This window comes from Rattus norvegicus, chromosome 5, assembly GCF_021556685.1.
Source record: "Rattus norvegicus strain SHRSP/BbbUtx chromosome 5, alternate assembly SHRSP_T2T, whole genome shotgun sequence".
Classification (NCBI taxonomy): Eukaryota; Metazoa; Chordata; class Mammalia; order Rodentia; family Muridae; genus Rattus; species Rattus norvegicus.
In genome coordinates, this window is record NC_141538.1 from 17963743 (window position 1) to 17990651 (window position 26909).

The 26909-nt window shown below is 38.2% G+C and overlaps 1 protein-coding gene across 2 annotated transcripts in view; it reads right to left on the reverse strand.

Moving 5' to 3' along the window:
• Positions 1-26909, reverse strand: part of St18 (ST18 C2H2C-type zinc finger transcription factor) — a 125776-nt gene that overhangs the window by 83150 nt on the left and 15717 nt on the right. For both annotated transcript variants that reach the window (XM_087660513.1, NM_153310.2), the window contains 3 exon segments: positions 20183-20225; positions 6075-6129; positions 4112-4142 (listed from right to left, as the gene is read on the reverse strand). In XM_087660513.1, coding sequence (XP_087516639.1) covers positions 4112-4142; positions 6075-6129 — 86 coding nt within the window. In that variant the 5' untranslated portion in view covers positions 20183-20225.

Genomic DNA, 26909 nt, shown 5'->3' on the forward strand with positions numbered 1-26909 from the left:
CTAACATTGATGGTTGAATTGAAGACATGGAACCCAGGGATACGAGAGTCATTTAGTACTTTAATTTAAGGGTGTGAGACAGACTAGGACTTCATGGTTAGCCCAGCAACTCTTTCACAATGCAAAATAAAAGTCTAAGGCCCTTGATAATTCACCAATGAAGAAACAAAAATTATGCAAGACAGGAATTTGTGTCATTTCTTGAAATGTTCATATAGACTTGAAATGAGAGTCAATGCATGAAAACCAGTTGGAAAAAAGAGGCAGTGCTCACTTTGAAACTGGCATTCTAGGAACAATGAAAGCATAGAAGAGCTTGTTTTTAACCCAGGACATGTTTTGCTTTGATTTATTAATTTGCTGACAAAATTTAAGTTAAAGTAGCTAGGACACAGGACTGCAGACATGGCGGACAGTCTACCAGAGCAGAGGTAGGTAGAAACGACAGGAAGCTACAGAGAAGCTGCAGGAAGTAGTGGGCACACAGAACCCAAGCTCTTCCTTCTGAGTCTCCTACTCAGGTTGCACTTTAGGGACTTCCTGAGCCTGACCCAGAACCCAAGCTAAAATACAGTTAATGTCATTTGTCCTGAGTGCTAACTGGCTTATTATGTGGATCCAATTAGATATTGTGGATATTGTTTCAAGAACTAAGTCAATGTGAGTGGATTCAGGGGCTAATAAGTAACTAGTTCAGTGCTATCAGGTTTTATGCAAATAGACAAATATATGATAGTATTATAATAGTTCACTGAGTTTTCTTGCTAAGCACCAAACTTCATTTTGTTTTCATTCTTGTAAAAGGCTTCCCTGATAAATTTTGAAATGGTTTTCTACCAAGTAAGTTTCTGTTAATATTTTATTTAGTTATTACCTAGTTGTTAGAAATATTCATGTAGTTTTAATATCATCATGACTAGTAATGGACGCTTTATTTTATTAAAATTGAATGCATAAAGTATTAAAATGAGGCTGTTAGAAAACATGAGAAAAACGGACACCATCTAACTTTGTAAATTAGAATAGTTTTCATCTATTTCATCAAAGCATTAGCTTTTTAACTTATTGACTAGAGTTCATAAAAGATTCAGCAGTTTAAAACTTACAATATCAAAGGTGGTGTTTTAAGTAAAGTAAAATATTCAAGAAAATAAAGTAAGAAGAGACATCAAAGTGGACATTTCATTATAACACTTGAGTTGACAAATTGGTAACAGCAATAGACCACTGAAGGACAATAAAGTACCTGAAGGCCTTGTGTTTATTTGTCTCTCTAAGGAGTCACATAAGAAAGTCATTTTAGAGGTAAGAATATGTTTTCCTAATTAGAGGAAGGGGGTGGACTGACTGCCAACATGAGACCCAATTACCAGAATTAGTAGATACAATAGCATAGGTTCAGATCTCAGAGAGTGGTAATAAGGAGAGGGCAGAGATAATGCACTGGTTGTGACTGGGGAAGCCAGCAGAGCTTTCTCTATACTGCCTGTAACCTGAACATGGTAGAGGAAAAGTGGAAATGCTAATAAGGGAGATGATTAAAGGTGGACCTGTGGTTATAAATTGCTTTTTTAATGGTGATGATAGTAGCTGGCATACAGAATAATAAGGAGATGAGAATGTCAGTATCAATTTTTATTAGTGCCACGAACAATACACAGTATATTGAAATTAGCTTCATTTGTATTACTACTTTTTTGTAAATCACCACTCTGAAAGCAGTAACATGCCCAGTTCATTTTAAAGTGAACTGTGTAAAGTTATCAACCTTCTCTATGAAATATTCGGAACTCCTATGTTGGGAAAAGAATTCCACATTTCTTAGTGGCACTTAGAATTCAGACACATGGCTGTGATGCTCAATTACAAAAAGCCAGTGGAGTTGGTTAGAAGTGAATCTAGGAAACTGGACAGAAAAACTAAAAAGGATACCAATACATGTTTTCATATAGCTCACTACTTTAGTTTCATCCACAAGACATGCAGAATGGTAGGTAGGGTCTCGGCCTGGGTGAGGTTACACTGTAAAGAATCCCAAGCATGGCTGTCCTGCTGAGCACAGAGATTCAATTTCAGTAAGTACTTCTTTGAACTCATTCAGGAGACCTGAAAATTTGTGAATTTCTCCAGCCACTGAGATCCTCCCTTTGAATTATTTTATTAGCCGATTAGGTAAAATGAGATATTTGATATGAATAATTTTTATATAATTAGAAGACAAGGAATTCCCTGTCCATAATTAGTCTGGTGTAGGTCAGCCCCGGGCTGACTGCGGCAGTCTGAGGTCTAGCCTCTTGAGGTCCCACCCAGGTGATGGGATAGCTGCTCTGTGATTTACACCTTCCTCTGGATTAACTGTGAGGAGAGGAAGCCCAGCCCAGGAGAGAAACAGGTCTGTGAATCAGGAGTTCAGATGATTTACCTGTGCACCTGTGGGATACTGGCATTAGCTATTGACTTTCATGTTTGTTTTGAAAATTTCAGCCATTATATATAAGGTTACTGTGAGGATTAAATGAAGTGATTGGATGATAAAGTTAACATCTGGTATATAGGTTCTTAACAAAACGAATTTTACTGTAGTCATTAATGCTAATAGCATACTTAAAAAGAATTTTTTTTACAAAAAGTTACATAAGACATTTCCATACATTTTCTTCTTTTAATTCTATCTGTATCTTCATCTGAGGTAGACACTCCATCTAGGTCAATGCATGCACATCATTCCTCCAGACTTGTCTCACTTAAAGTCACTTTTATAAACTCCTATCACTTAAAAAGGCCCTTTCCTTTCTGTGAATGACTTGGTTCCCTAAAAAGATTGTGGTTATGGCCACAAGGAATCCATCTATGTGGTCACAGCAAACCTCTAGAAATGCATGGTATGGTACTACAAACATCTCAGGTTCTCTTACCCCTTCATCATTTAAACATCAAGTCCCAACCCCCCCCCAAAAAAAACCCAGGAATTTTAAATAGGAGTCTGTTTAAAAGGAACAATTAGAAATGAGGCAAGCAATCTCATACTTTACATGTGATCAGTTCCATAATTTTAATGTGGTTCAAATGTATTCGCATATCATGTGCAGTGCTCTAAATGCTCTAGTTTAAAATTTTAAATTCTTAATGGTGATATCATTAACCCAGGCAAACATATAGATTTCCTGATAGCAATTTTTGCCTAAAAAGTAAACCCAAATTCTAAATAAGCAAATGAATGGATACTCAGACAAGTTAACTCACTTAAAAGAGGAAGTAATTGACTGCCCGTGTTGCAGGGAAATCAGCAAGCACAGTGCCTGGGATGAGCGGCATGGCCTGTCCCTCTGCAGGGTAAGTAGGCAAGGCACTATAGCATTCTGTGTCAAACATCCCCCGACACACATAAATAGAGGTATCTGAGTTCAGAAAGTCAGGCCAGTTCATGGATTGGGGACTTGGTGGGTTGGCAAGGGCAATTGTATTACTCAAGGAAAGTGTATCTTAAGGCTGTACTCCTTCTTACCAGAAGTCCTTTCTTTTCTTTGTACTTTATGTTTAAAGTTTATACTTCGATAATAATTTTGTGAAAGCAGATCTAATGAACTTCTGTATCACTCAGTAAGGTAGAATTTTCAGAACACTGCCTAAGCTATAATACGTAACACAGAAATGGAAGGGCATGCTTCAGAAAGATTGCATTATTTTCCATTGTGTAGGCTAAAATTGGAAGTAACTAGCTGATGGCATTTCCTAATTATTTACAGCAAAAACTGCATAGCTTAGAATCTAGGCAATTTGTTATTTAGCCAATGGGCCATCAGTGCAAAGTCCCGCCACACACGACATACCAGCACCTAGAAAATAGGTGGCCAGTGAGGAAAAGCAGGTATAATCGACATTATACAAAAGTGTTTATTTAATTAGAATATTAGATCAAATATTTTTCAGCCTCATTGTCAACACAACTGCTGCCCTTCTCTGCTTCCCTGAGGGTTAGAATGAGCCAAGAAAAGTCACTCTTTGGCTTAGTCTTCATTCTGAAGCATGGGTTCTGAGCTGGGGAAAACAACTCATTCTAAACTAATCACACCAACCAATATTTGAAAGAGTCACATAGGGGAGGTCTTACCTGAGCTCTGGGATCAGAGAATCCATTGGAACTGTTCACAAAAACATGAAAGAAAGGAAGGAAAGAAGGAAGGATGGAAGGAAGAAAAAGAGAAAGTCTCAATTGAGTTTATTTTTAAAACTGTTTGACTGAAACTTTAACACTAGTGAACGGCTAGGACAGACCCCACTTGGCTTCTCATTGAATGGAATGAGTTTTCTTTTACTCTGGGCTTTTGGAAATAAGAGGACAGACAACATGGCCCCAAAACAGATTCATCCTAGGTTTGATGCACTGAGTAGCCTTGGCTCCTTATAGATTAGTAGGTTAGACTTTACAGTGACCTGACATTAGATGTATTTTGAAAAAAAATTCAGAAACAAGGAAAACTTGATTTTCTTTGGGATGGGGAACTACTCAAAGGACTATGAAGACTATTGCTTTTATTTTATTCCAGGCCACAGATTCTACACAGGCATCTACCTATGTGTTAGATCACAGACTTCGGTATACATATTTAATGACAGTAAGGAAGTTTGTAGAGAGAACTGCAAGCTTTACTAGTAAGCATCTCAAGTTTATTCCAAACAGATCCTACATATGGGAGAAAAGAACAGGCTTCAGCACTGTTAGTACTAACAGCCTTTCAAAATAAGGGACTTTTTCAAAGAGCTTTGAATTTCTGCCTGAAACTCTAGGAACTAAAGGAATTTGTGTTGGTAAATACCTGCCTACACAAGGATAAGCAGCATATGGAGGGAGACAACAGGTGGTTTCCAAAATTACTCACGCTTCACAAGAAACAGTAGTACACTTCTAAAAGAACATGTTGGCTCTATTGAAGGCCGTGTGTGCATTGCCAAAAAAATAAAGTCCAAAAATAATTGCAAATTAAAAGACCCACATCTTGAAACTGTGGTGGAGTGGTATGCTTTGAGACATCAAAATAAGAGCCAAACAGTCTAACTCTAGAATCCTGCTATTTAGAAAAAGCAAGAACATATTCTAAATAATAAAATAGACTCGTATTCTTGAGCATAATGTCCCATTGAGATGTTTGCTGCATGAAAATTAGAGCCCTAAAAACATATTATTTCAAATTTAAAGATATAGGATATGATCACTTCAAAAGTCATTTAAGCTGAAACTCCATAATAATAGAGGGCAAAGGTTCTGTCTCAGCAGAGAAAAGTCAGGATTACTTTGCATTTGGAATGCCGTGGTCAATGACAACCACATGCATTTTTAACTAAACACTTTCATCTTTGACTGAATAAAAATCATTGTGACCCTGTGTTTGGTTAAATCGGAATTAACTATGCTGACTACATATGTTGATGCATAGCTAACAAATGCATTACATTTACTTAGTCACTCTCATAAATCACGAACCCTCCCAGGAAGGTAGGGTTACAGCGGCTCAGCTCTCCTCAGTCAGCATCAATACTCTAGTATGAGTGTGAAGGACAGCACTCTAGAATGTTTTCAGAGCCATGGTGAAACTAGTTTTCCACTTAGAATTCAGGGTCACAAAATATACCTAATTACAATAAAAGTTATTTTCCTGGAGGGGTATAATTGCCAGTCAATCCTGTTTTCCAGCTGTTTAGATCATCAAGGGTCTGTTTATATTTCAATATTACATTACCATCTGTTGGTTACAAAAAAAATAGGGGTAGCCAACAGGTTGAACCTTCCAAACATTACTTTCTGGAGCTGTCTGGAACTCCCAGTAGGAACGGTGGAAAAGCAAATGTTATCATTTCTCTTGAACTAGGTAGAGACTGGGACTATTAAGCCAGACAGCATAAACATACAATTAACCGTGGTAATAGACTGACGATCTGGTTTCCCAGTCACTAGAGAGCATCACTCCTGCAACCCAAAGGTGTCCTCACTTACTAGACACAAGGGCCAAGCATAGGTATGCCCGTCTTTCATGGTGCAGTTGGCACAGTGTCAGAGAGGCTGCTCACCAACTCACCTTCGGTTCCTTTTGAGAGAGTATGCAACGCTTTATCTTCAACCTCTGCATCCATCTGTAAAATGAACACAAGTACTGAGATCATTACTTTGATACTGACCAGTCAATGAAAACATGTAATTAGAAATTCTGGAGGTCATTATGAAGGCATGCAGCCTTCCATGTTCCTGAATTTCCTTTTGGCTCTATGGAATCTGGCTGACAGTTCTGGAGTACTACTGATTTTAGAGACACATCTACAGATGTTAGAAACCAGAAATGAAAACAGCGAGAGGGCAGATGGCCTTGTCCACAAGTGTTTGCTAATGATTTGCATGCTTCTAGAATTCCAAAGACTGAAAGGGGGTTGTCTCATCCTCAGTGTTGCTAGAATGAGAAGATTTCCAAATATCAAGCCAAAGAATCCAGACTGACTAATAGATTTCAAATACATCCTCCCTTGGAGTTGCTTTCTGATTATGACTCTTTCTAAGTTAGGAAAAACAATTGCCTATGTAAAAATACAACCAAAAGACAAACCCTTGCAGTGCCTCACCAAAATACTATCAACAACAAACTACGATTTCTCTCTGAATTCCAGAAAAACTCCAGTCATGAGATCACCCAAATGTAGAAGAAACATAAAATCCAAGTGAGGCACATGGAAGCATCAATTCCTATCATTACTGAAGGTTTTAAATGTAATCAAATAAATTATCAAAGAAATACAGGCTTTCAAAGCCCTTTTGTTTTCATATACTCTGACCGCATGAGCATTTTCCATTTTGCAAGAATCCAGTAATAACCTCTGAATTTAATTCACTTCTGCACATTTTTAGAATTCTTCAGTATAAACAAGGTACTTTGCTTGTAGAAATGAGATGGTGAGCAGGAGTGCTTCGTGGCTCCAGTCCTTAAATCCTGACATGCACAGCGGCAGTGCGACTGCCATGGTAATGGAAGCTAGACTCCGCACTCAGACGCTAGGTTGTGATTGAAGGCACTGACCTGCCATGGACTTATAATAGGGGAGCAGGTGTGGCAATGATGGACTTTAATTTCCTTTAATAAACCTTTTATGTGCCACACTTTTACTGCCATTCGACGCTCTCCAAGGTCCTGCACATAATAGGTTCATTACTTTTGATTACTATAGTCTATTGAGACAAACAACTCCAGAACACACTATATATTATGTTCAGTTAAACCAATATAGACTATTTATCCATTGTGCATTTTTTCACCTGCAACACTACAGATGAAATTAACAACAGCTCTCATAAGCTAAAACTATTAAACCCACCAGAACTCTTTTGTCATGGCTTCATAATAAGCGCCACACCAATCATTGAACTGCTTTTTAAATTAGCAAACAAAAAATGTTCACGGCTTTGGCTGAACAGCAGCCACTTTAGTCTAAATAAAATGGTTCATTGTTATAAATATTTTAAAAGTACACAATAAGAGAAAACAACAATAAAACAGAGGTGATTTTTTTTTCCTGTTGATTTCCTTTCTTTCAAAGCCATGTGAGTTTATGACAGATGCGACACTGCCTAGGATTAAAAGGGCTTGGTTTACTCAGGACGGCATGGACTGTTGTGAAATCCCCTCCTCCCAGGAGGATCTCTGCTGCATATAAAGTGGTTCAGTCCATGCAAACGTAGCTCTGTGCGGTACACAAATAACTAGATTAAGAGAGATCAGTAGCATGCGAGGGTTAAAATGATGAAACACATCATGTTTCTGAGGAAGCTACTCCCATGGGCAAGCATTCACATAGTGCAAGTCTATTATTCTCCAACACGGGTGCCATTAACTTTCCCTAGCCATTCTGAAAAAGGCCTTCAACGTGAGGGAAGGGGGAACTCTATGAGTTCCTTTACCAAAACTGAAAGACAGACTGCCAGGAGTTCCAGAGGCATATACAAAAGTTTCAGAAACATATTATTCCTCTTTATAGCAGCATTGATAAGCCAGCCATGGGTCTGGGCAGTAGCCACCTGACATATCCATCTCTTCACCAATACCACCTGGGGAAGGTGCAGGAATGTACAAAACTCCTTGACCTTGGAATTTCACCTCATAACTGTATTTCGTTGGGCTATTATTTTTTCTTTTGATTATATATATGTGTGTGTGTATATATATATATATATATATATATATATATATATATATATCCTATGTAAGTGTTAGTTTTGAAGTTTAACTTGGGCCAATTCATAGGCATGCAATGGAACAAGGCTAAAATTTAAGGCTGTCGGTTTCACCAGCCTTTTTTTCTTTATTCTGATTAACAGTGGTAAGTTCAGTGTCTGTCACATGGCAGGCAATAAATCAGAAATCTAAAACACATAAGCCTTTCTTTTTGGTGGGAATTTTTAAAACTGTGAGATGTTTTTTATCTTTTCTTCCATTCTAATTCAAAACCAGATCTTTTTGGACCATGGCACAGCTCAGTAATAGGAAGCACTGTGAAAACCACACACACACACACACACACACACACACACACACACACACACGCACATGCACACACACACACACGCCCATGCACATACACATAGGTCTTTGCTCTCTAGAACTTTACACATGAGAGCAGAAACTTCTAAATGATCTTCATTTGAATTACTCCATAGGTCTTAATAAACTGCAAAGGAACATGGGTAGTTTTTCTACAGACAAACCGTACTAAAGTGGATGTCTTGCTCTAATCATGTGCATTCAAGGTGCGAAAACCACTGTCTTGTGCATGTTTGAAGATGAGCGGTAGGAGAGGTACCTACCCTTCCCAATTCCTCATGAATTATAAAGGAGCACATGACTGTTACATGATTGAGGCAAAGTGATTTAAATAATATGTAATGTAATCTTGAAAATTACAGTTCTTAGAAACTTTTTTTGGCCTACTGGCAAGTGATATTTATTATCTTTCTGCTTAGGCACTACAATGTTATTGAAAAGATTGTTGTTAACATTGCAAATTTATGATTTCTTTTAAAGAGAGATTTATTTCTTAAAACTTGTTCTGTGGGTTTTGTAGAGCTTCCGAGATGTCTACAGCAATTCTTCTAATTTGCCACTGCATTTTTTTCTCTGAAACCACATAAATATGAATAACACATGGTAGTGCACACCTTTAATCCCAGCATATGGGAGGAAGAGGCAGGTGGATCCTCTGAGCTTGAGGCCAGCCAGCCTGGTTTACATAGAAAGTTCCATGTCAGCGATGGCTATACAGTGAGACCCTGTGTCAATAAACCAACAAACAAACAGGGGGGAGTTCAGTGTAATTTGGTAGTTCCCATGTACCATGTGAAATATTACAGCAGAAAAAAAGGTAGTTCCTGTTCAGAATCTAACATAAATCAACAGGGAAACTTTTGCAAAAGGCTTCCTGGTGTACATGGTCTTCTGGATAGCTGAGCAAATATCCGAACAAATGGCAAGTATAGAAAACACTAATAAAATAAAGAATGTTAATAAACAACGTTTCATAGAGGATACAGAAGAATCAGAGGAATAAGCCGATAACCAATGAAGCAGGAAAACCGATGACGTCTATTTAGCTGACTGATGACAGACGCTGTTTAGCATCTTTGCTTGCTTACAGGCCTTTACAGAGATGTATGAGCAGTTTCCTAGCTACTGTACTTGACCGCTTTTTTTTTTTATTGGCGTTTGCTATATCACAGGCAAAAACATAGACCTCTCCCTCAACACTCTGGTGCAGAAATCTGAGCCCTACTATGGAGTTGAAAGCAAGTCCCAGGCTGTCTTCTGAGAAGACAAGGTTCTAGGAACATCACACAGAATTTATAAACTCAATTGCACTTACACTTTGCCTTTTCTTCAACAGAGACCTATGTAGAACCCTATGACACTCTGGTTCTTTGGAGACGAGCAGGTTCATAACATGTGGAAAAGTCATTCTAGTAACTTTGGTTTGAGGTAATTTCTGAAAACTCTTACACAGTTATCATTGTGCCAACAGTTACCTCAAACAGGGACTTTTATTTTGAAGAAATTTCCCCATATAGCCAATGTTCATTACCCTTCTTTTAAAGTTTTTGCTTTCTGTTTTTATTTGTGTATTTTATTATTGGGGAGTTGCTGCATGTGGATGAGTGCACATGCGTATGTGGATGTGTATGCCCATGTGTGTGTGTGAGCCATGACGTCAACCTTAGGTGTCATTCCTCAGTAGCCTTTCATCTTATTTTCTGAGACAATGGCTTGGGGCTCCCAGGTATAGGCAGACTGGCAGACTAGTGAGTTTTAGGGACCTTCTTGTCTCCATCTCTCCAGTATTAAGTTTATGAGTGCACACTGCTATGCATGGTATTTTACTTAGGTATTGGGGATCAAGTTCTTGTCCTCATACTTGTGCAAAAAGCATTTTATCAATCAAGACGTGTTTGAATTTCTTTTACTTCTTAACTGTCTCACTGTGTTTCTTTCTAAAATGACAATAGTTTACTATATTACATCATTGGATATATTCCATTATTATTGTGGAATGTCAACTCTAATTTTTCTATTTACAGTGGTACTAGGGATTGAATTCAGGGCCTTGTATTTGCCAGGCACGTGCCTTTCTTCTGACCTAAAGCCCCAGCTCACAACAGGTTCATTCAATCCCGAGAAGTTTGTTGCAAAATGGAGAGGCTGCTGTGTTGTGCAGGACAGTCCTTGGCCTTCTCCCTGGGATGCTGTGTATCCCTGGTGGATACTTCCCTTGTCAGAAGTGAAATTTAGAAAACTAAAAAAAGAGCAACCTAGGAAACTAGAAAAGGCCTAGAACTCAAGAAAATAAATTCACTAGATAATGCCAGTTTATCAGAATAAAATTTGTCTAGCTTGAGGACAAAGAGGCCAGTATTAATTGTCCTTTTTAAAATGATGCTAGTCTGTTCTAAACGCACCTGTGGGTCAGTATAAAATGGCAGCCTAGATGTTTACTTTAAAGAAGGAAAGTTGTGAAGAAATGAGCTGCTACATTAAATAGAGGAAGGTGCTGACTTGTGGTGAGAGATGCGGAGCTAGACTTTGTCTACATTTCTCTATTCTTACCTTTCTTTTATTCTGTTTTCTTGCATTTATTGATTGCTCAGGATGAACAGAAGCATGTTCTGTGTCAACCTTTAGAAGTGTAAGCTTTAGCAAAATGATTTCACATAGCACCCCAGAGTGACATTTATCAGTTTTTTCTAATTCCCACTTATTTAAGGCACCCAATTATTGATGCTAGCTCTTCAATCCCCAAGAATTTCAGCAGCAAGAAGAAATACTTTATAGTGGAGACTTTTGTTACATTGTCTTTCTGATTTCAAGTGGCTGCCACTATTGTAGAGTCTATCTAGAAACTTCTACAAGTGGCAATGTTGAATGTAAACCAGAGCCATATGTTTACATCCTCTTGCCAAATATCTGCAACAAATAGTTCTATTTTCCCCACAGGTAACAAGTGCATGTGTGCCACAGTTGCAGCACTGCTGCCTCAAAGTCACAGTTTTGTGACACGGGATGGGGTCGGATGCATTGCTAGCTTTATGTTTTTGCGTATTTTAAAAATATGCCTCATTTAAATATAACTTAAGACAACTAACATCTAAAAGGCCTTTGATATTTTCCCTTCCTCATATTTTGAAATTTATCTGCTGCAAAACAGGCAAATTTTAGAAAATAGTTTCTTCATAAGACATACATATTTCGAATTGACTTTGTCTCATGGACAATCAAATTTCTCACTTTCATAGGCGAAAACCCTGCAAGTCATCTGGGATACTTATACAATTGTATTTTTAAAGTATCTTTAACCTAACCAATTTTTAATACAAATGAACATACATTAGATTTTTATTTTATTTTATTTTATTTATTTATTTATTTATTTATTTATTTATTTATTTATTTATTTATTTTTGGTTCTTTTTTTTCGGAGCTGGGGACCAAACCCAGGGGCTTGTGCTTCCTAGGTAAGCGCTCTACCACTGAGCTAAATCCCCAGCCTACATTAGATTTTTAAATCTGTTCAATCATTAACTATTTCTGTAAGGGCAAATACCAGTAACTAGATACACAACAGTTTGCAGCCCTAGAGCATGTGAGTTACTTAACGGTTAAAACAGTAAGTTGAGTGTTGGTTGTACTGAAAAAAAATCATCATTCTAAACTCAGCAGCAACAACGAATTTCAAAGCAAATGCACAGAGGTGACCACTGGTGACTAGAAAAGCCTTTATATTCTTTGATTAAATGACTTTTCTTTCAATGTACTCTAATTTTTAATAAAAGTGAGATCACACCACTCTTTCTGCAGTTAACCTGGGCATGCCAACTGCCTGCTCTGACCCCTCAGAGTGACTAAATATTTTTGTTCAATTTAGTAGAAAATCTTGAAATTCATCCTAGTGAGAGAAAAAGTAAAAGAAAGAAAGCCTATGAGGCTGGACCAGAAAAATGCTTATTTAAAAGAACCTTAGTGAATGACAGAGGACATGTTGGCATCTTTTACCTATAATTTGGTTGGCCACAATACAAACAGAATGAACTTGTCATACTAAAAATTGTATTATTCTTACTAATAATTTTATGATTCATGTTTGCAGTATTAGGGATTGAAGCCAGGACCTGTGCATGGTAGGCAAGCCCTTTACCACTGAGCTCTATCCCTAGTCCTATGATGACTTTTATTATTACTCTTATCCATCAAAAGGAAGATGTCAGGGCATGGTCCTCTTTGAGCTCTAGTGAAGAAGCTGCAAGAGACAAAATGTTCCCTTGCTACCTGAGCTGCTCTGAAAGAGGCCAGCAGAAGATGTTATTAATCCCATGGCTAGAGTTTGAATTCACTTTTCAGAGAAACAACCTGTTTTTTCGTTTATTTACCACCAAATAACAATACACAAGGCTGCATCCCCTGTATTTGGTTCCAGCCTGGGGGTTGGGGGGAGACACTGAAAGCAGTGTAGTGCACTCAGCATCCTAGAGGGGGCCCTGCTGTACCAATGCCACGAGCACGCATGCCCATGGTTACAAGTTTACAGTTGGCAGTTCTGACATTTTAAGTCACAGGTCTCCAACCCTCCTTGCAGGAGACTTCTGACGCTGGCCTTTTACCTAGTGCAGTGTCCTGTAGCAGCAGCCTCTCAGCCACACATGCCTGTTCCTTGTAAGCTTTGACCAAAGACAAAGCAGATGATTTTATAACTCAAGTCAGCAACTGTGGCTGTGCAGAAGAAACAGGCAGCAAATTCACACAGTTGCCCAAGTAGAAGAATGGAAAAGTAGTACCACAGCTAGGAAATTCGTATTCTGTGTTTGATTGCAACTTTAAAGAAACGTTTTTGGCCCATTCTGCTGTGCTCTTGATAAAGAGTTCTGGAGCCTTCCACCTGCCTAGTTCCCTTTGTTTGCCACACACCAACCTAAAACAAAAGATCCTGGAAGCAGTCATAGTGGTGAACAAAGCTCTTTCTAAATCCTGAAAGTAATGGCTTTCTGTCTAATGCCCTATCGTGTTATGTATTTATTAGCAATACATTTTCCATTTATTTTCTCAAAGATTGCCAATAAAGAACAGAATCACATAAGGGAGTAGCTGTAAAGCCTCTGAGTTCCCTAATGTCAAACTCATTAGCATCCGAATAAGCACACAGCAGCACGTCATCTGCACAATCGCAATTTTTTACTACTTTTAATAGCGTTTCTCAAAGGGCTCATTTTCAACTTTCTTCAGTGGTTAGTTGGGTCTCCTGGGAGAAGGAGCTTCCTGACGCTCACAGCTTCTACTCTGCAGCCTAGCCGTTTGCTGTCAGATGCGTCAGCCCTCTGCCCTAACCCCATCTGCTGTGGCTTCCCTCCCTGGAGACTAGAACGGAGGCAGCACAGCTGAGATCTGCTCGCGAAGTGTGCAGAGGGTGCTGAGGAAAGATAAGTTTAGGAATATGATTTGACACGCAAAGACCCAGGATGTGGAAGCAGAGTGAAAGAAGTGGGAAGCAGGGCCTCTCCAGGGGCTCACTGGGTCTGTCACTACAGTTCCACCCAGCTCCTCCGTGGAAGCCCACCACAGTCAAACAGGGGTCTCCCACTGCAACCTGGGTGCCCCTCTTCCCACATACCCATGGCACCTTTAAACCTCCACGTTTACTAAATGTCACTCTCAGGTTTTAAGAATTATTATTTGCTACTCTTTAGTTGTTTTCTATGTCCTGTAAAAAACAGAACAAAACAACTTTTTCCCAATTTAAATGCATAATACCCCATGGGGAAGGCACATTGTTAAGACAGTTACCCTCAGGCCTGGAGGCTTCACCAAGGACCAAGGACTTTTAGCGGGGCTACCTGTACCGCTTTCTTGGAAGTTCCTACTTTTCTGAAACAGCAACCTTAAAAGGTAAAATTACATTGCAACCAAGATGTGGCCCACACAGTGTCTTTCTAATTAATGACTCAGATGTTCAGGTAGCTTAGCTCCACAAAGTCATCAGCCACTAGTCCATGTGATGACTTCCCTTTTTATGAATAATCAGAGGATGTCAAGCCTTAATAACTGCTTCATGGATGTCTACCTGCTTCTGCAAACCTACTTTGCAGTATGATGAATTTGTTACATTATTTCAAAGAAAAGAAATACAAACATTTGAGATGGTATTTTGTTCTTATAGATGAATGGATCAAGATGATCAATATGTCAACTCTGTCCCCCAAACAGAAAATGATAGTCATATTTATAGTTCCAAAGGAAGTAACACTTATTAAACCTCCCAAACTAAATGTAAAGTGAAAAGTTTGGCAAAGGGTCAAATGAATTTTTCAAATTGTGTGTGTGTGTACCACATACAACTTCTGGCTTAATATAAACTCAATGCCATTTGCCAATGTGTTGTAACTGACATGACCTCACCACCACTATCCATGTGGTATAATATTAACTTACCAACACCATCGATGTGCTCTAACATGAGCTCACTACTATCACCAATGGGGTATAGCACAAAATAACAATCACTGACAATGTGTTCTAATTACCATGACTCCCCACGACTATCATTGTGGTATGACTAACATGAGCTCACCATCATGTTAGTGATCTTGTGGCAATGATCTTATGGCATTGCCTACTTGGGAAAGTAGCCTGCTCTGTCTAGTCAGGAAATGCAATCCCAAATCCTCCCAGAAGCCTGGCAAGTTCAAATATAGTTTCCAAAGATTTCAATGTCAGAAAGATTTATTTCCTTAATAAGTCCAGATAAAAATACCAGCGTATTTTCTTTTGCATCACTGTTTCTGAGGTCCTGCTTTAACCATGTCTTTCAGTTTTACTGTCCGATCCACTGCTCCAACTTTTAACAGCTTCACACATTATTACTAGTCTTTGGAAAGGTAACACAAGTCCTTTGCAGTTCTAAATATCAAGATATATTTTATATTAATCAATATAGTGTTTTAAATTACAGCTAAAATTTGTGTAATGATGCACTATATCATATGCATATAAATACTTGCATTGTTAATACTGCACACTAGCATGCTTGTGTATATATTAATAGTGTACATAATAATGCTGAAGGCTACCTGTAGACACAAGGTGACTCCAGTTCCCATTTGTCATTTTACATCTCATAATTCCTGTTACCATTTGTGTTTGTCTCTCTGTTTTTTTTCAGTTCTAGTCAATAAGCGTCAGAGTAGGTTTTTTCCCATTATAGCACACAATTCTCTATTTAGGAGATGATGCATCCAATTTCTGTGAGTCTATTGCCACATAATAGTTATGTTGTTAGAAACAAATTTCTTCTGCTGAGCTCTCCAGGTTGGCATTAGATAATACACTTTGTTTTCTGGAACAAATGAATGTAAGTGTGAGTTTAATTCAAGATTTTTAGGCAAATAAAAGTGCTTCTTGCCGTCCATAAGCTGTACTTTAGAAGCCGTCCACAGTCAGGTGTCTGATTAGAGCGGGAGCTTCTATGAGCCTGGCATGGTCCACATGGAAAAGCGGTCCTACGGCAATGTGAGGTTGTTTCCAATTTTAAGTTACTAGATATTCACTTAGATTTCACATTATTTACCCAAATGCCTTTCATCATCTACTTCAATACTTTATGTTTCCCTGATTTATAATCCAAACTTAATACAGTTGGATAAAGTAGTATCTATCAAGCAATGTACTGATGAGCATTGAGAGATTTAGTCGACTTTTAGCGGTCCAGCTGTTGAACCTCTATCCTACAGAACATTTCTAGAAACCTTGAGTGCAAGGAGATCTACAGCCACTTTGATTTGCTTGCAGAACAGGTTGTTTGTGCTTGGAGGTTGAAGTCATGTAGAGGAATGAAGTAAGTGTAGCTTCCACAGTCCACAGACAGAGTGCTTATACTCATACTAGTAGGTATTCTAGTATTGATCTGTGCGCTTCCAGTCCCTTTACAAATAACAGTACCCTTCCTTAAAGTCTGATACAATTCCAGTACCTTATATAAGACCTCTATTTCTCCCTCAAGATGATTTAACTTTTTACCTGATTTAAGCAACAAAATAGCCCTGAAAGATGCTTAAAGCCATGTGGTAATTAACATAACTGCATTTAGATGCTATTCATGACTGATAATTCCAACACCTTGTGGGAAAAAAGTTGCATGCTGTAAACATTATAAACATATTCAAATAAGCTTAACACAATCTGCCATGCTTATTTCTGCCTAGATCATGGACCAGCGAAATGGTTAATGCAAATGGATTTATAATTTGCTTTGGGGGGCCAGTTTCTTCTCCTTATTTATTAGCCCAGCTGATGGGGCAGATTTGATGAGGCACTTCTGGAATAATTGAGTCATCACACAAAGAAGGCTGCTAGCATTCAGAGTGGTTTTATCAGCAGCAAGCAGGCCTGATTACTGACAATTACACTCTGATCCGGTGATGGAGGAGAAAGAGCCAACGAGTGGGAAATGTCCGTGTTTCTATCCAGGAATAATTTCTACATTCATTTTACATGCTAAGTGTTTCCTATCTCTGCATAATAAACTGTAAACAGGAATAGATGGCACAATGTCCCTTAATATTTCCTGGTAATGAAGACACAAATGTACAGTGAATGCTGATAAATATAGATGAAACATAAGCTATTCTCCCAGTCTGTATTGTTACCTTTAAAACAAATGCATTTTTGTGGTAAAAGCATAATCATAGCTAATGCAAAAAAATGACAGAAGATTGAAACTGTCCTTGTAACTACATAGAAACTTTGCAAAAGTCCTGTTAATCACAACTGCTTTGAAGAGCGGTGAGCCGAAGGTTGAGGGTCTGGAAACCCCATCGTCCTGTGTCTCAACTGGAAACTGAAAAACTCCTTGGGTTAGATGTAGCAGAGGACAATGTGACGTGACCTCCATCCACACTCAGAGAAAACAAGGACAGCAGTACTGAAGGCACCTTCACTAGTATGGATTTCAAGGTCCCTTCTGTAAGGCATGCCATCAAGACACAACTGATCATGAATAGTAAAGTTACCTGTGGCCCCTGATCTGCCATGAGCAACGAGTTACTACCGTCCTCAAGCAGCTTTTAAGCAGCTTGTTTATGACACAGCTATCCACAAAGTACCGTGGACAGAAATGTACCTGACAGCTGCCTGTTACACCAGTCTTTTCTCCACTCGGAATTGAGTTTGAAATGGCTGAAGTACAGGAAGGTTGATATTTCTTAATGTGCTGCCTTAGATTTTAGTGAAAACACTCTAATTTCATATAGTATCAGGAATTTATTCTTTTAAGAAGGCAATCAGATGTGAACCATAAATAATGAATCTGCCTGGATCTGTTTGCTTAATCTTTTCTTTAAAGCCCCTTCCTGGCTTCCAAAGAAATAAAGTTATTCTCAGTTCTCCTGTGGTAACTATGGAAACCATGTTTTGTTACACTAAGCACTTCATTTCAAAGCTTGTGTTACAACTAAATATGCTATTTTGAGTAAATCTATACTAAGCATCCCTACAATGTCAAAACACTTTTAATGGAGTTCAAAGAACACTTGTTGATTAAAAAACAAGGCTATTCATTATGCAAAGGGAATTTTATTTCTTTAGGCTATTTCATTATATATATGGTTACACATTATTTTTGATATCCTTGGACATTTTCCAGTTTCCTTACAATTTTCAAGATGTTCTTTAGAATATTTTTAGCAAGTCTGATATTTTTATCAAAAGTAAATGTTTGGTTTTCATTAACATCTACATAATCGTCTTTAAGTATGAATTAAGATGAAAAACTATAGCCGTTTGCCTTCATTGTCTAATGATGAAAATGGAATGGGAGAATCTACTGAAGTCTAAAAGAAAAATGGCATGACTCCTCGTTGTTGAGGCCAATGAAATAATGGATTTTGGAGAAATAATCTTTGGATTTTTATTATCATTATAAAGTTGAATCTTTCCTACTGATTATTTTCATGTAAGTATCTTTCTTCTAAAATATACTACCAATGGCTCAATATATGGCTCGGTTACTGCACAGCAATATACATATTGCCCCATGAGGAACAAAGAGTATAAAATGAAATTTAAGGTACTACTCTTGTCGTCCTCATTACAAATCAGCAAGTCAAGGATCCTGATGTGATGGGACTGTCCTAAGAGAGAAGGGGACAGAGGAATCAGTGGATATGAGGGCAGCTCAGACAAATTCTGATGACTGTGCTTCCTGGGACATTTGGAGAAGCCTAAAAAAATAAGAAAATGTTCTCAAAGATCCCTGAAAGGATGCCAGTGGTCAAACTGGTTTGGTCAATGGGTTAAAGATACATTTTTATGCAGCTGCAAAAGGGTTAAAGACAGTAGATGGTTAAACTAACTAGCTGAAATTAAATGTCTTGAATTTGCTGATTTTATTTGTAACTTTCCAAAAAACTTTAGGACAAGAACTGCAAAATCTGCCTGCAGTCATGATTGATAGCATCCCCAAAAATCTTGTATTGAAAGAGAATGTTGATGGTCCAGCAATTCTGACAATGAGGTTCTGCCTTGCCTTCTACTTGCTCATGACTGTCTGCTTTTACTTGGGCTTGGGTAGGTCCATGGAAGGAGTGATGTATCACCTAGGAACAATTTTAAGGCTATGGTATGTGCTCAGTACATTACTACTGAAGTAAGCCCAAAATAATCATTTTCAGATTCTTGAGAATATTCTTCTTACCCTAGCCCGTGTTCACTCAGGCTCACTGAAGGGGTCAACAAAACATGTGTTCCTTTGTTTTTCTGTGATATAATTACAATATTTATAGAAATATGACACAGTGCATTTTTGAAGTGTTACAAAATAGAAGATAAAGTCACTGTGTATCAATAATTATCACTTATATTCCCAAATAAATAATCCTACATTATCAATTTTGGCCTCCGAAGAATTTGTTTCATTTAGAACTAGAAGAGTCTTCCTAGGATTTACATTACTAGCTGTAGAATGTATTCTACCTATTGGTTGGCTCACTCTATTACTTTTCTCTTATTTTTTAACAAATATTAATAAGCTTAATAGCTTTAAAGAAAGACCTATTGTTATTCTATCGTTGTGGAGGCCCCAGGGTCTTTTTATGGTCTTATCAGTGTGAAACCAAGTCATGCTATGCTGTAAGGGATAATCAATTTCCTCAGCAACCTGGCTTGATAGAGTTCAGTTCCTTATTCTCGACAACATGGAGCTACAAGATGACAATGAGGGTCATTCCTGGAGGTTGATACTTTCCTTAACTATGCCTCCTTTGTCTTCAAAGCTGGCAATGCGGTTTGATTGAACATTATCCAACTCTAGCTCTCTGAATAATTCTACTACTCTTTCCTTTCTTCCCATCTCAAAGTTTCAGGTACTAATTGGGAGGGAGGCAACTGTCCTGTAAGCCACAATTCCTAGTCACTTACATGAATTCTTAATATTTTAGAAATAGTACAGCTCATTATCATACGTGTGATGCCACAAATCTTGGTACCAATATTAATAAATAACAATATCTCTATTGGTTTTCTAAAATCAACTTTCTTAACTTATCATATATTTTGGAAGGGCACTGAAATTGGAGAGGCATTTTGGAGGGGAAGTCTCATTTTAAATAGGCATCACTTACCTTTTCTAGCAGCTACTGAATTTGAACAGAAGAGATGTCATGGCTACAAAGGGGGCATCATCAGAGAAAACATGGAAAGGAGAAAAGAGAAAAGTTAGTTAAATAGCAATTATCTACCATTTGTTTATTGCATAAAAAACCCCTTATAGCAGTGGTTCTTAACCTGTGAGTCTTGAATCTTTTGGCAAACCTCTATCTCCAAAAAAATTTACATTACGAATTAAATAACAGTAGCAAAATTACAGTTATGAAGTAGTAATGAAAATGATTTTATGATGGGGGGTCACCATAACATGGGAAACTGTATTAAAGGGATGCAGCAGTAGGAAGGTTGAGAACCCCTGCTTTAGAGTAACATGAAAACTGTGTATCAGAATAAGAGTCTAGGTAGAATCACATATGATAACTAGATACATTATGTTAAAGACTATCCTATAACAACAGAAACAGGTGCCCACTATTAAGAGAAAACATTGCGTCTATTTGAGACCTTTGTACATAAGTACTTTTGAGAACCTTTTCTAGGAGCACACCTGAGAGGGGAAAGGAATTACCAACGATAGTCTTTAAAAAAAGAATCAGTGGTTTAACACTAATTTCTAATCAGATCCTACAGAAAGGAACAGCCCGCATGGCAGCTGTACTTTTCCCAGGGTTAATTACCTTTCACTGCTCTCTACTAATGAGTCAGCTGTTCCTGCCACCACACACTACCCTGGTTCATCTGGAGCTGGGGCTGTGGACAAACACAGGAGTGACAGACCTATTTACATATGGGGGTGTTGTAAAGATTTCAAAAGGGTTTTTTTTAAATCCCTTACTGCTCATATATTTCCATGATAAAATTATTTTTGACAAATAAGGTTTTATTTGATCAGCGACTTTTCTGCCTGGAAACAGGGTTCATCCCTGATTGATATATAAGAGTAAAAGCCTTGGAAGGAGGTGAACTTCATCGCTTTCCTCAAAGGCGTGTCACTTGTTCTTTAGTACCCCAGTATTGCAAAACTCCCACTGCAATGTGAGACAAATAACCCCTGATTTGTACAGCTTCCTTCACTTTTCAAGAAATTTCTCTACAACAGTTATGTTACTGAAAATTAAATTCAAAGGTAGAAGAGAGATTAAGAGGGAAGGATGCCCAGTGTAGTTTTGAGACTGCAAAGCAAATTTAAAAAATTAAGAGACTTCAAAATTACGTCTGTGTCAAGAACATTGCTGGATACTTTATCATCGCTAGACAGAACACACACAGTACGCACGCATATACATATGTAAGTCTAGATATACATATACCTACAGCCTATAGATGGTTTACTACCTATATTACAGGTCTTTTATTCAAACAACTGTTCTCTTTCCATCATATCATATTGACACAGTGAGCCCTTATATAATTTGAACAGTTTAGTGAAAAAGTTTTGATTCTCTTTTGCCCTTTTAATCCAGAGGTAGCTGAGGGGCTAGCCAAACAGTAAAGTAGCATTGAGCTCTATTTAAACATACTCAATTGCCTCTGAATAAAAGATCCTCTTCTGCTGGAAACTCCCAGTCTCTACCTCCCTAAACTCTTAGACTTTTGTACACACAGAGATCATGGACAGATTTTACTAATAGGCAGGGTCTCGTGTCTGACCCTAAAGTCTGGCTTGACATCATATAGTACTCACAAAGTGCCAAGTGCTCCTTGTTAGTCCACAGGCTACACTGACAACAAAGTAATGAAGCAGTGGTTCTTTTTTTTTTTAATAAACAATTTTTTTACTTATTCACTTTATATCCCACTCACTGTCCACCACTCTTTCTTCCCTCCCCTTCTCTTCCGAGTGAGTGGGAGCCACCTGGCTATCTCCCCACTCTGGCACTTCAAGTCTCTGGAAGGCCAGGCACTTCCTCCCCCATGGAGGGTAGATAAGGCAGTCCAGCTAGAAGAACATATCCCATATACAGGAACTCCACAGGAAGACAAACAGAGTCAACTAATCTGGACCTGTGGGGCTTTCAGATACTGAACCACCAACCAAAGAGCATACACAGACTGGACCTAGGCCTCCCCACAGACAGCTGTTCAGTTAGGTCTTCACGTGGATCCCAAACAACTGGAGCAGGCAGGAGCCGTACTTAATCATTAGCCTGCATCAGAATTATGCAGAGGCTTAATTCAGGCCAGAGGACTGATTCCAGTTACAGAGGGAGACCAGACCTGAGCGTCTACATGTCTAACATCTTGGATGTTGATAATGTTCATCATTGGAGACTGCACTTTGTGAACCACTGCTTTAACTACTCATTATTAAACATACCAAAAAGTCCCCAAACTCAAAGGCTAACAAATGCCCACATGGATCAGACAAGCATGTCCTCTTTATTTCAGAGCCATTTGTTTGCTCTAGCACTAAAACATCAAGATAGAAAGGAATAGATAAATACTGAATGTTCTGTCCCAACACTGGAGCACATCCTGAAAAACACTTTATAAATTACTGAACTTGCTCTTACCTTCAGATGAAGCCATTCAGACCAAGAAAGACATAGTAATTTTGTGCTTCATTACAGGTGTGATTACCAAATATAAGCACACAAATTACAAATAGAAGATTTTGCACAATATTTAAATTTTCAAAAGGCAAATAAAATATGTGAATAAATTAATTACAAATTATAAAATAAAGAGAAATTAAAATCTCAAGCAATGATACAAATTGGGACATTCAGTATTAGCAAATTCTAGTAAATCCTCCTAACTGGAACAGTGTATTTCTGATACACACTCACATGAGAAGTGTTCTGTATTGATTACTGCTGCTTTGAAGGACACATTATACTAGAGACTTCTTGGAGGATGAAAAAACTTGTTTTTAATAAAAAAAATATTTGATTTCGCTTTGTGTAGGCAGCACACTGTCAGAGCCCTGACTATGGCATTCTGCAACACTGTTAGAAAGAGGGAAGTAATAAGATACATTAGAGTGAAATATCTTCCTGGTATGTTTTATTAAGGAAGTGGAGAGTGGCTCTCAAAATAGTAGACCATGACTAAAGCCACAGCAAAAGCTTTAGCAGGAAAGATTTTCCTGGATGTGAACTTATATACCAGCACTTCAAGAAGGTCAGAGAATAGGGTTCTATGTGTGCAGGTTCAGTAAACACATGATAAGGATCTTAAAGGTACTTTAAGGTACTTTCTGTGGTACTGTTGTCCCACAGAAAGAACAGAGAATGTCAATTTCATATAACTATGAGAACAATAACATCACGGATAAGGAATCCACTTAATATCTGTGTAACTAATGTTCTGGGTATGGAATTGCATTACCTAGGTAAGCCATTGACTTCTAAATCAAAGTCATCTTTCGGCACCTATTCTGTAGAAGAGAAACCAGTCAGAGCTCAAGTCCCCTGCAAAGGGCATGCTTCTAGGCTCTGCTACCACTGTGTTAAGGAAGATAAACCTGTCATGCAAATCAGAGACAGCCTAGTAAGCTGTGTGAGATACAGGTATAGATTCACTTATTCATGACTTAGAAATCACCCTGACTGGTTTGATTGAAAAAAACCAGGTCCCAAAATACAAATGTAAAGTTTGAGAGAAAACATAATGGACAGATTGCTGGCTATGTTATCTTTTTCTGAAAAGGAGGTGCAAGAATAAAATTCTTTAAACCTATGGAAATCCTGACCTTAAAATATAATTAATGTATTGTTTCTTCATAGCTCTAACTGAGAGTGCAAAGCAATACTGACTGGCAGCCCTCCTTATATAGATTTTAAGAGTTACAATGAATCTCATTACACGAATGTGGTCACCTGAACCTCCAGGTTTGCTGCTTCATAGGATGGCTCATAGGTCAGGCCAGCTCATTTCGTGCTGGTTCTGTCATTTATACAGTCTACAATCTCATCATCAACCAATAGACTTTTGCCAAATCAGCATTGGTAGTGCTGATAGATACTGATGGAGGTGACCTTTATTATTTCCTAAAAGAATTGTTTATTTTATTACGTATTGATAAATGAGAGTTATGCACATTATACGTATAAAGTTTAATTACTGAGTCAACTAATTAGCATATCTATACCACTTCAAATATTTATCAGTTATTCATCTATTATAACCAAGATATTGGACCTTTGGCCGTCTCCCCTTCTATTCCATCTCCAACATAACCAATACTCAGGTGTCTGACTCTACGTCTTTAATTCTTCTTGGTTTTCTATCACATGAAAGTTCTGCAAACAAGTACACAGAAGTAAAATGCCTCGAAACTACAGATCCCTGCTCATAAAGAATTAATCTATCTGATTCATTTACTAAGTTGGCAAGAATGCTCATAAAAATAACAGCTCTAGCTAGCTAGAAAGGCTCCCTTTCATCTACTTACCTCTTCTTTTTCCCCTTCCTACTCCTAGCTCTGTGTCCCTGTGAGAAACCTCACCTGCCCTATCCCAGCCCCACCTGCTCCTTCTAGACTGGAATCTCCGGTGAGCAAGGATGAGCAACTCCACCTCTTCTCCAGGAGCAAGTGTTCAGCCAGAGTGATGTCATTTGAGTGAGGACCAATCTATCAAATTAATAAGATAAGGGGACTCCAGGATAATGTCACCACCTCTGTAGTATGTATTTTAAAAAATAATATATTAAATCAACAAACTAAGTATTTACAAATGAAACAAACTTCCACAGCATGCAGCAAAGGTGGTGAGCATAAAGGTATCCATTCAGACTGGATAACATAATCAGTAAACTCATAGTTAAACTTGATTATCTTGTCTATTGATACTATACTTACAAAGGAAAGAGAATCTTCTTAGTTTTGGTTTATTTTGTTTTTGAGATATCTCACTGTTAGTCCAGGTTGTCCTGGAACACACTATAGTCTAGACTGGCTTCAAACTCATAAGCATTTTTCTGTCTTGAACTCTTGAGCGTCGGGATGATAGATAATAAGCCACTATACCTAAGTGGGAAAGAATATCACGCACAGTTTATTAATAAACAGATACCTACTTACAAATAAGCAAAAGCAGGGCCTTGTTAATGACTTGATAGATTCAATGCTTGCCATGAATGTATGAGGACTTGAGTTTAGATCCCCATGCACTTATGTGAAAGGTGGGTTCAGTCACATGTACCTGTCATCCTAGACTTGTAGAAGTAGAGACAAGCAAATCTTGTAGGCTTGCTTGCTGGTCATACTAACCAAAATAGGTTCAGTAAGAGGCATTGTCTCAAAACAAACCAAAAATGAAAAACAAAGCAGAAAGTGACAGAGGAAGACATCCAATCTCATGCTCTGGGCTTAATATGTTCATGCATGGATGAGTGTTCCCCTCCACACATGTGCACACGTGCATCACTCTCTTAATATGTTCATGCATGGATGAGTGTTCCCCTCCACACATGTGCACACGTGCATCACTCTCTTAATATGTTCATGCATGGATGAGTGTTCCCCTCCACACATGTGCACACGTGCATCACTCTCTTAATATGTTCAAGCATGGATGAGTGTTCCCCTCCACACATGTGCACACGTGCATCACTCTCTTAATATGTTCAAGCATGGATGAGTGTTCCCCTCCACACATGTGCACACGTGCATCACTCTCTCACGCACAAAGATGAGAATAAAAATATAAAAAGTATGCATAACACTACTATACTGTTCATTGAACAAAACTAGTAGCTTGGACACATAGGGGAGAAAGCAGTAGCATTAAAGGACTGTCATATTAAATTGGAAGAGGGACTACATGTTTTAATGCTTCAGAAAACTAAACTGGGTACTTCTAGAGAAACAAGGTGTGAAATAAAAGGATAGTAGAAAAGACAACTGTTTTTACCCAAGCATACAAATGGATTTACTTCAGAACATTGACACTAAGTGAGATAATGGTAGCTTCCAGTCTTATACATGAACGATATCTCAGACACTGGACCAGATTCTTTGGGAATTGACACTGTTCAGTTTATGGTGAATCAACTCACTATATTGTAAGAGTTCTTATAGAAAACTTTCCTGGTGTTACCATTCTTCATTCTGGATTTTACTGGCTAAGAAGCAGTTGAAACCTATCACCTACATGCCTTTTATCAAATCCCAGACCCAGGACAGGGTTACTCCTGGAATGTGAACTTTTATGGTTCAATGAGAACAGTTATAGCTTAGGTGGGACATAGAAAAGCAATAGTAAATAGGACACTGGAACTGAAGTAGGAGTCACAAAAGCAGTATGCTGTAGAAGATTTGAAAAGTGAGCTGGGGGTTGCTTCACAGTGACTGGATACTATGAACCTGGGCTTGGGGCAGCAGAGTTAGACTGAAGATATTTTTTGCCTACAACAGCAGTCTGACATGAGATCTGAATCTGGCACATGTACTCTGTGGTCCCTGAAATGCTCTTAAATCTTTCATGTTTAGTGTGGGTAATAACATACACTTGTTCTAGGCTGGTGAGTACTACATGAGCTATACAGACATAAAACCATGATGCACTGTAGACATGCACTGTAGTTCCTGAGTAGAGTCCACAGGTGTGTGCTCCACGTTACAACAGAGTTGATAGGAGGCCTTACATCTTTGGAGATGTTCTTCAAGAGAACAGGAGACAGACTAGGGACACCAAAGAGAAAAGAAAAGGAGGAAGGATATAAAAGTAAAAGAGGACATAAATGGGAGTGATCACAGTACATTACTATGCCTGTGCAGAAATGTCAGAATGAAAC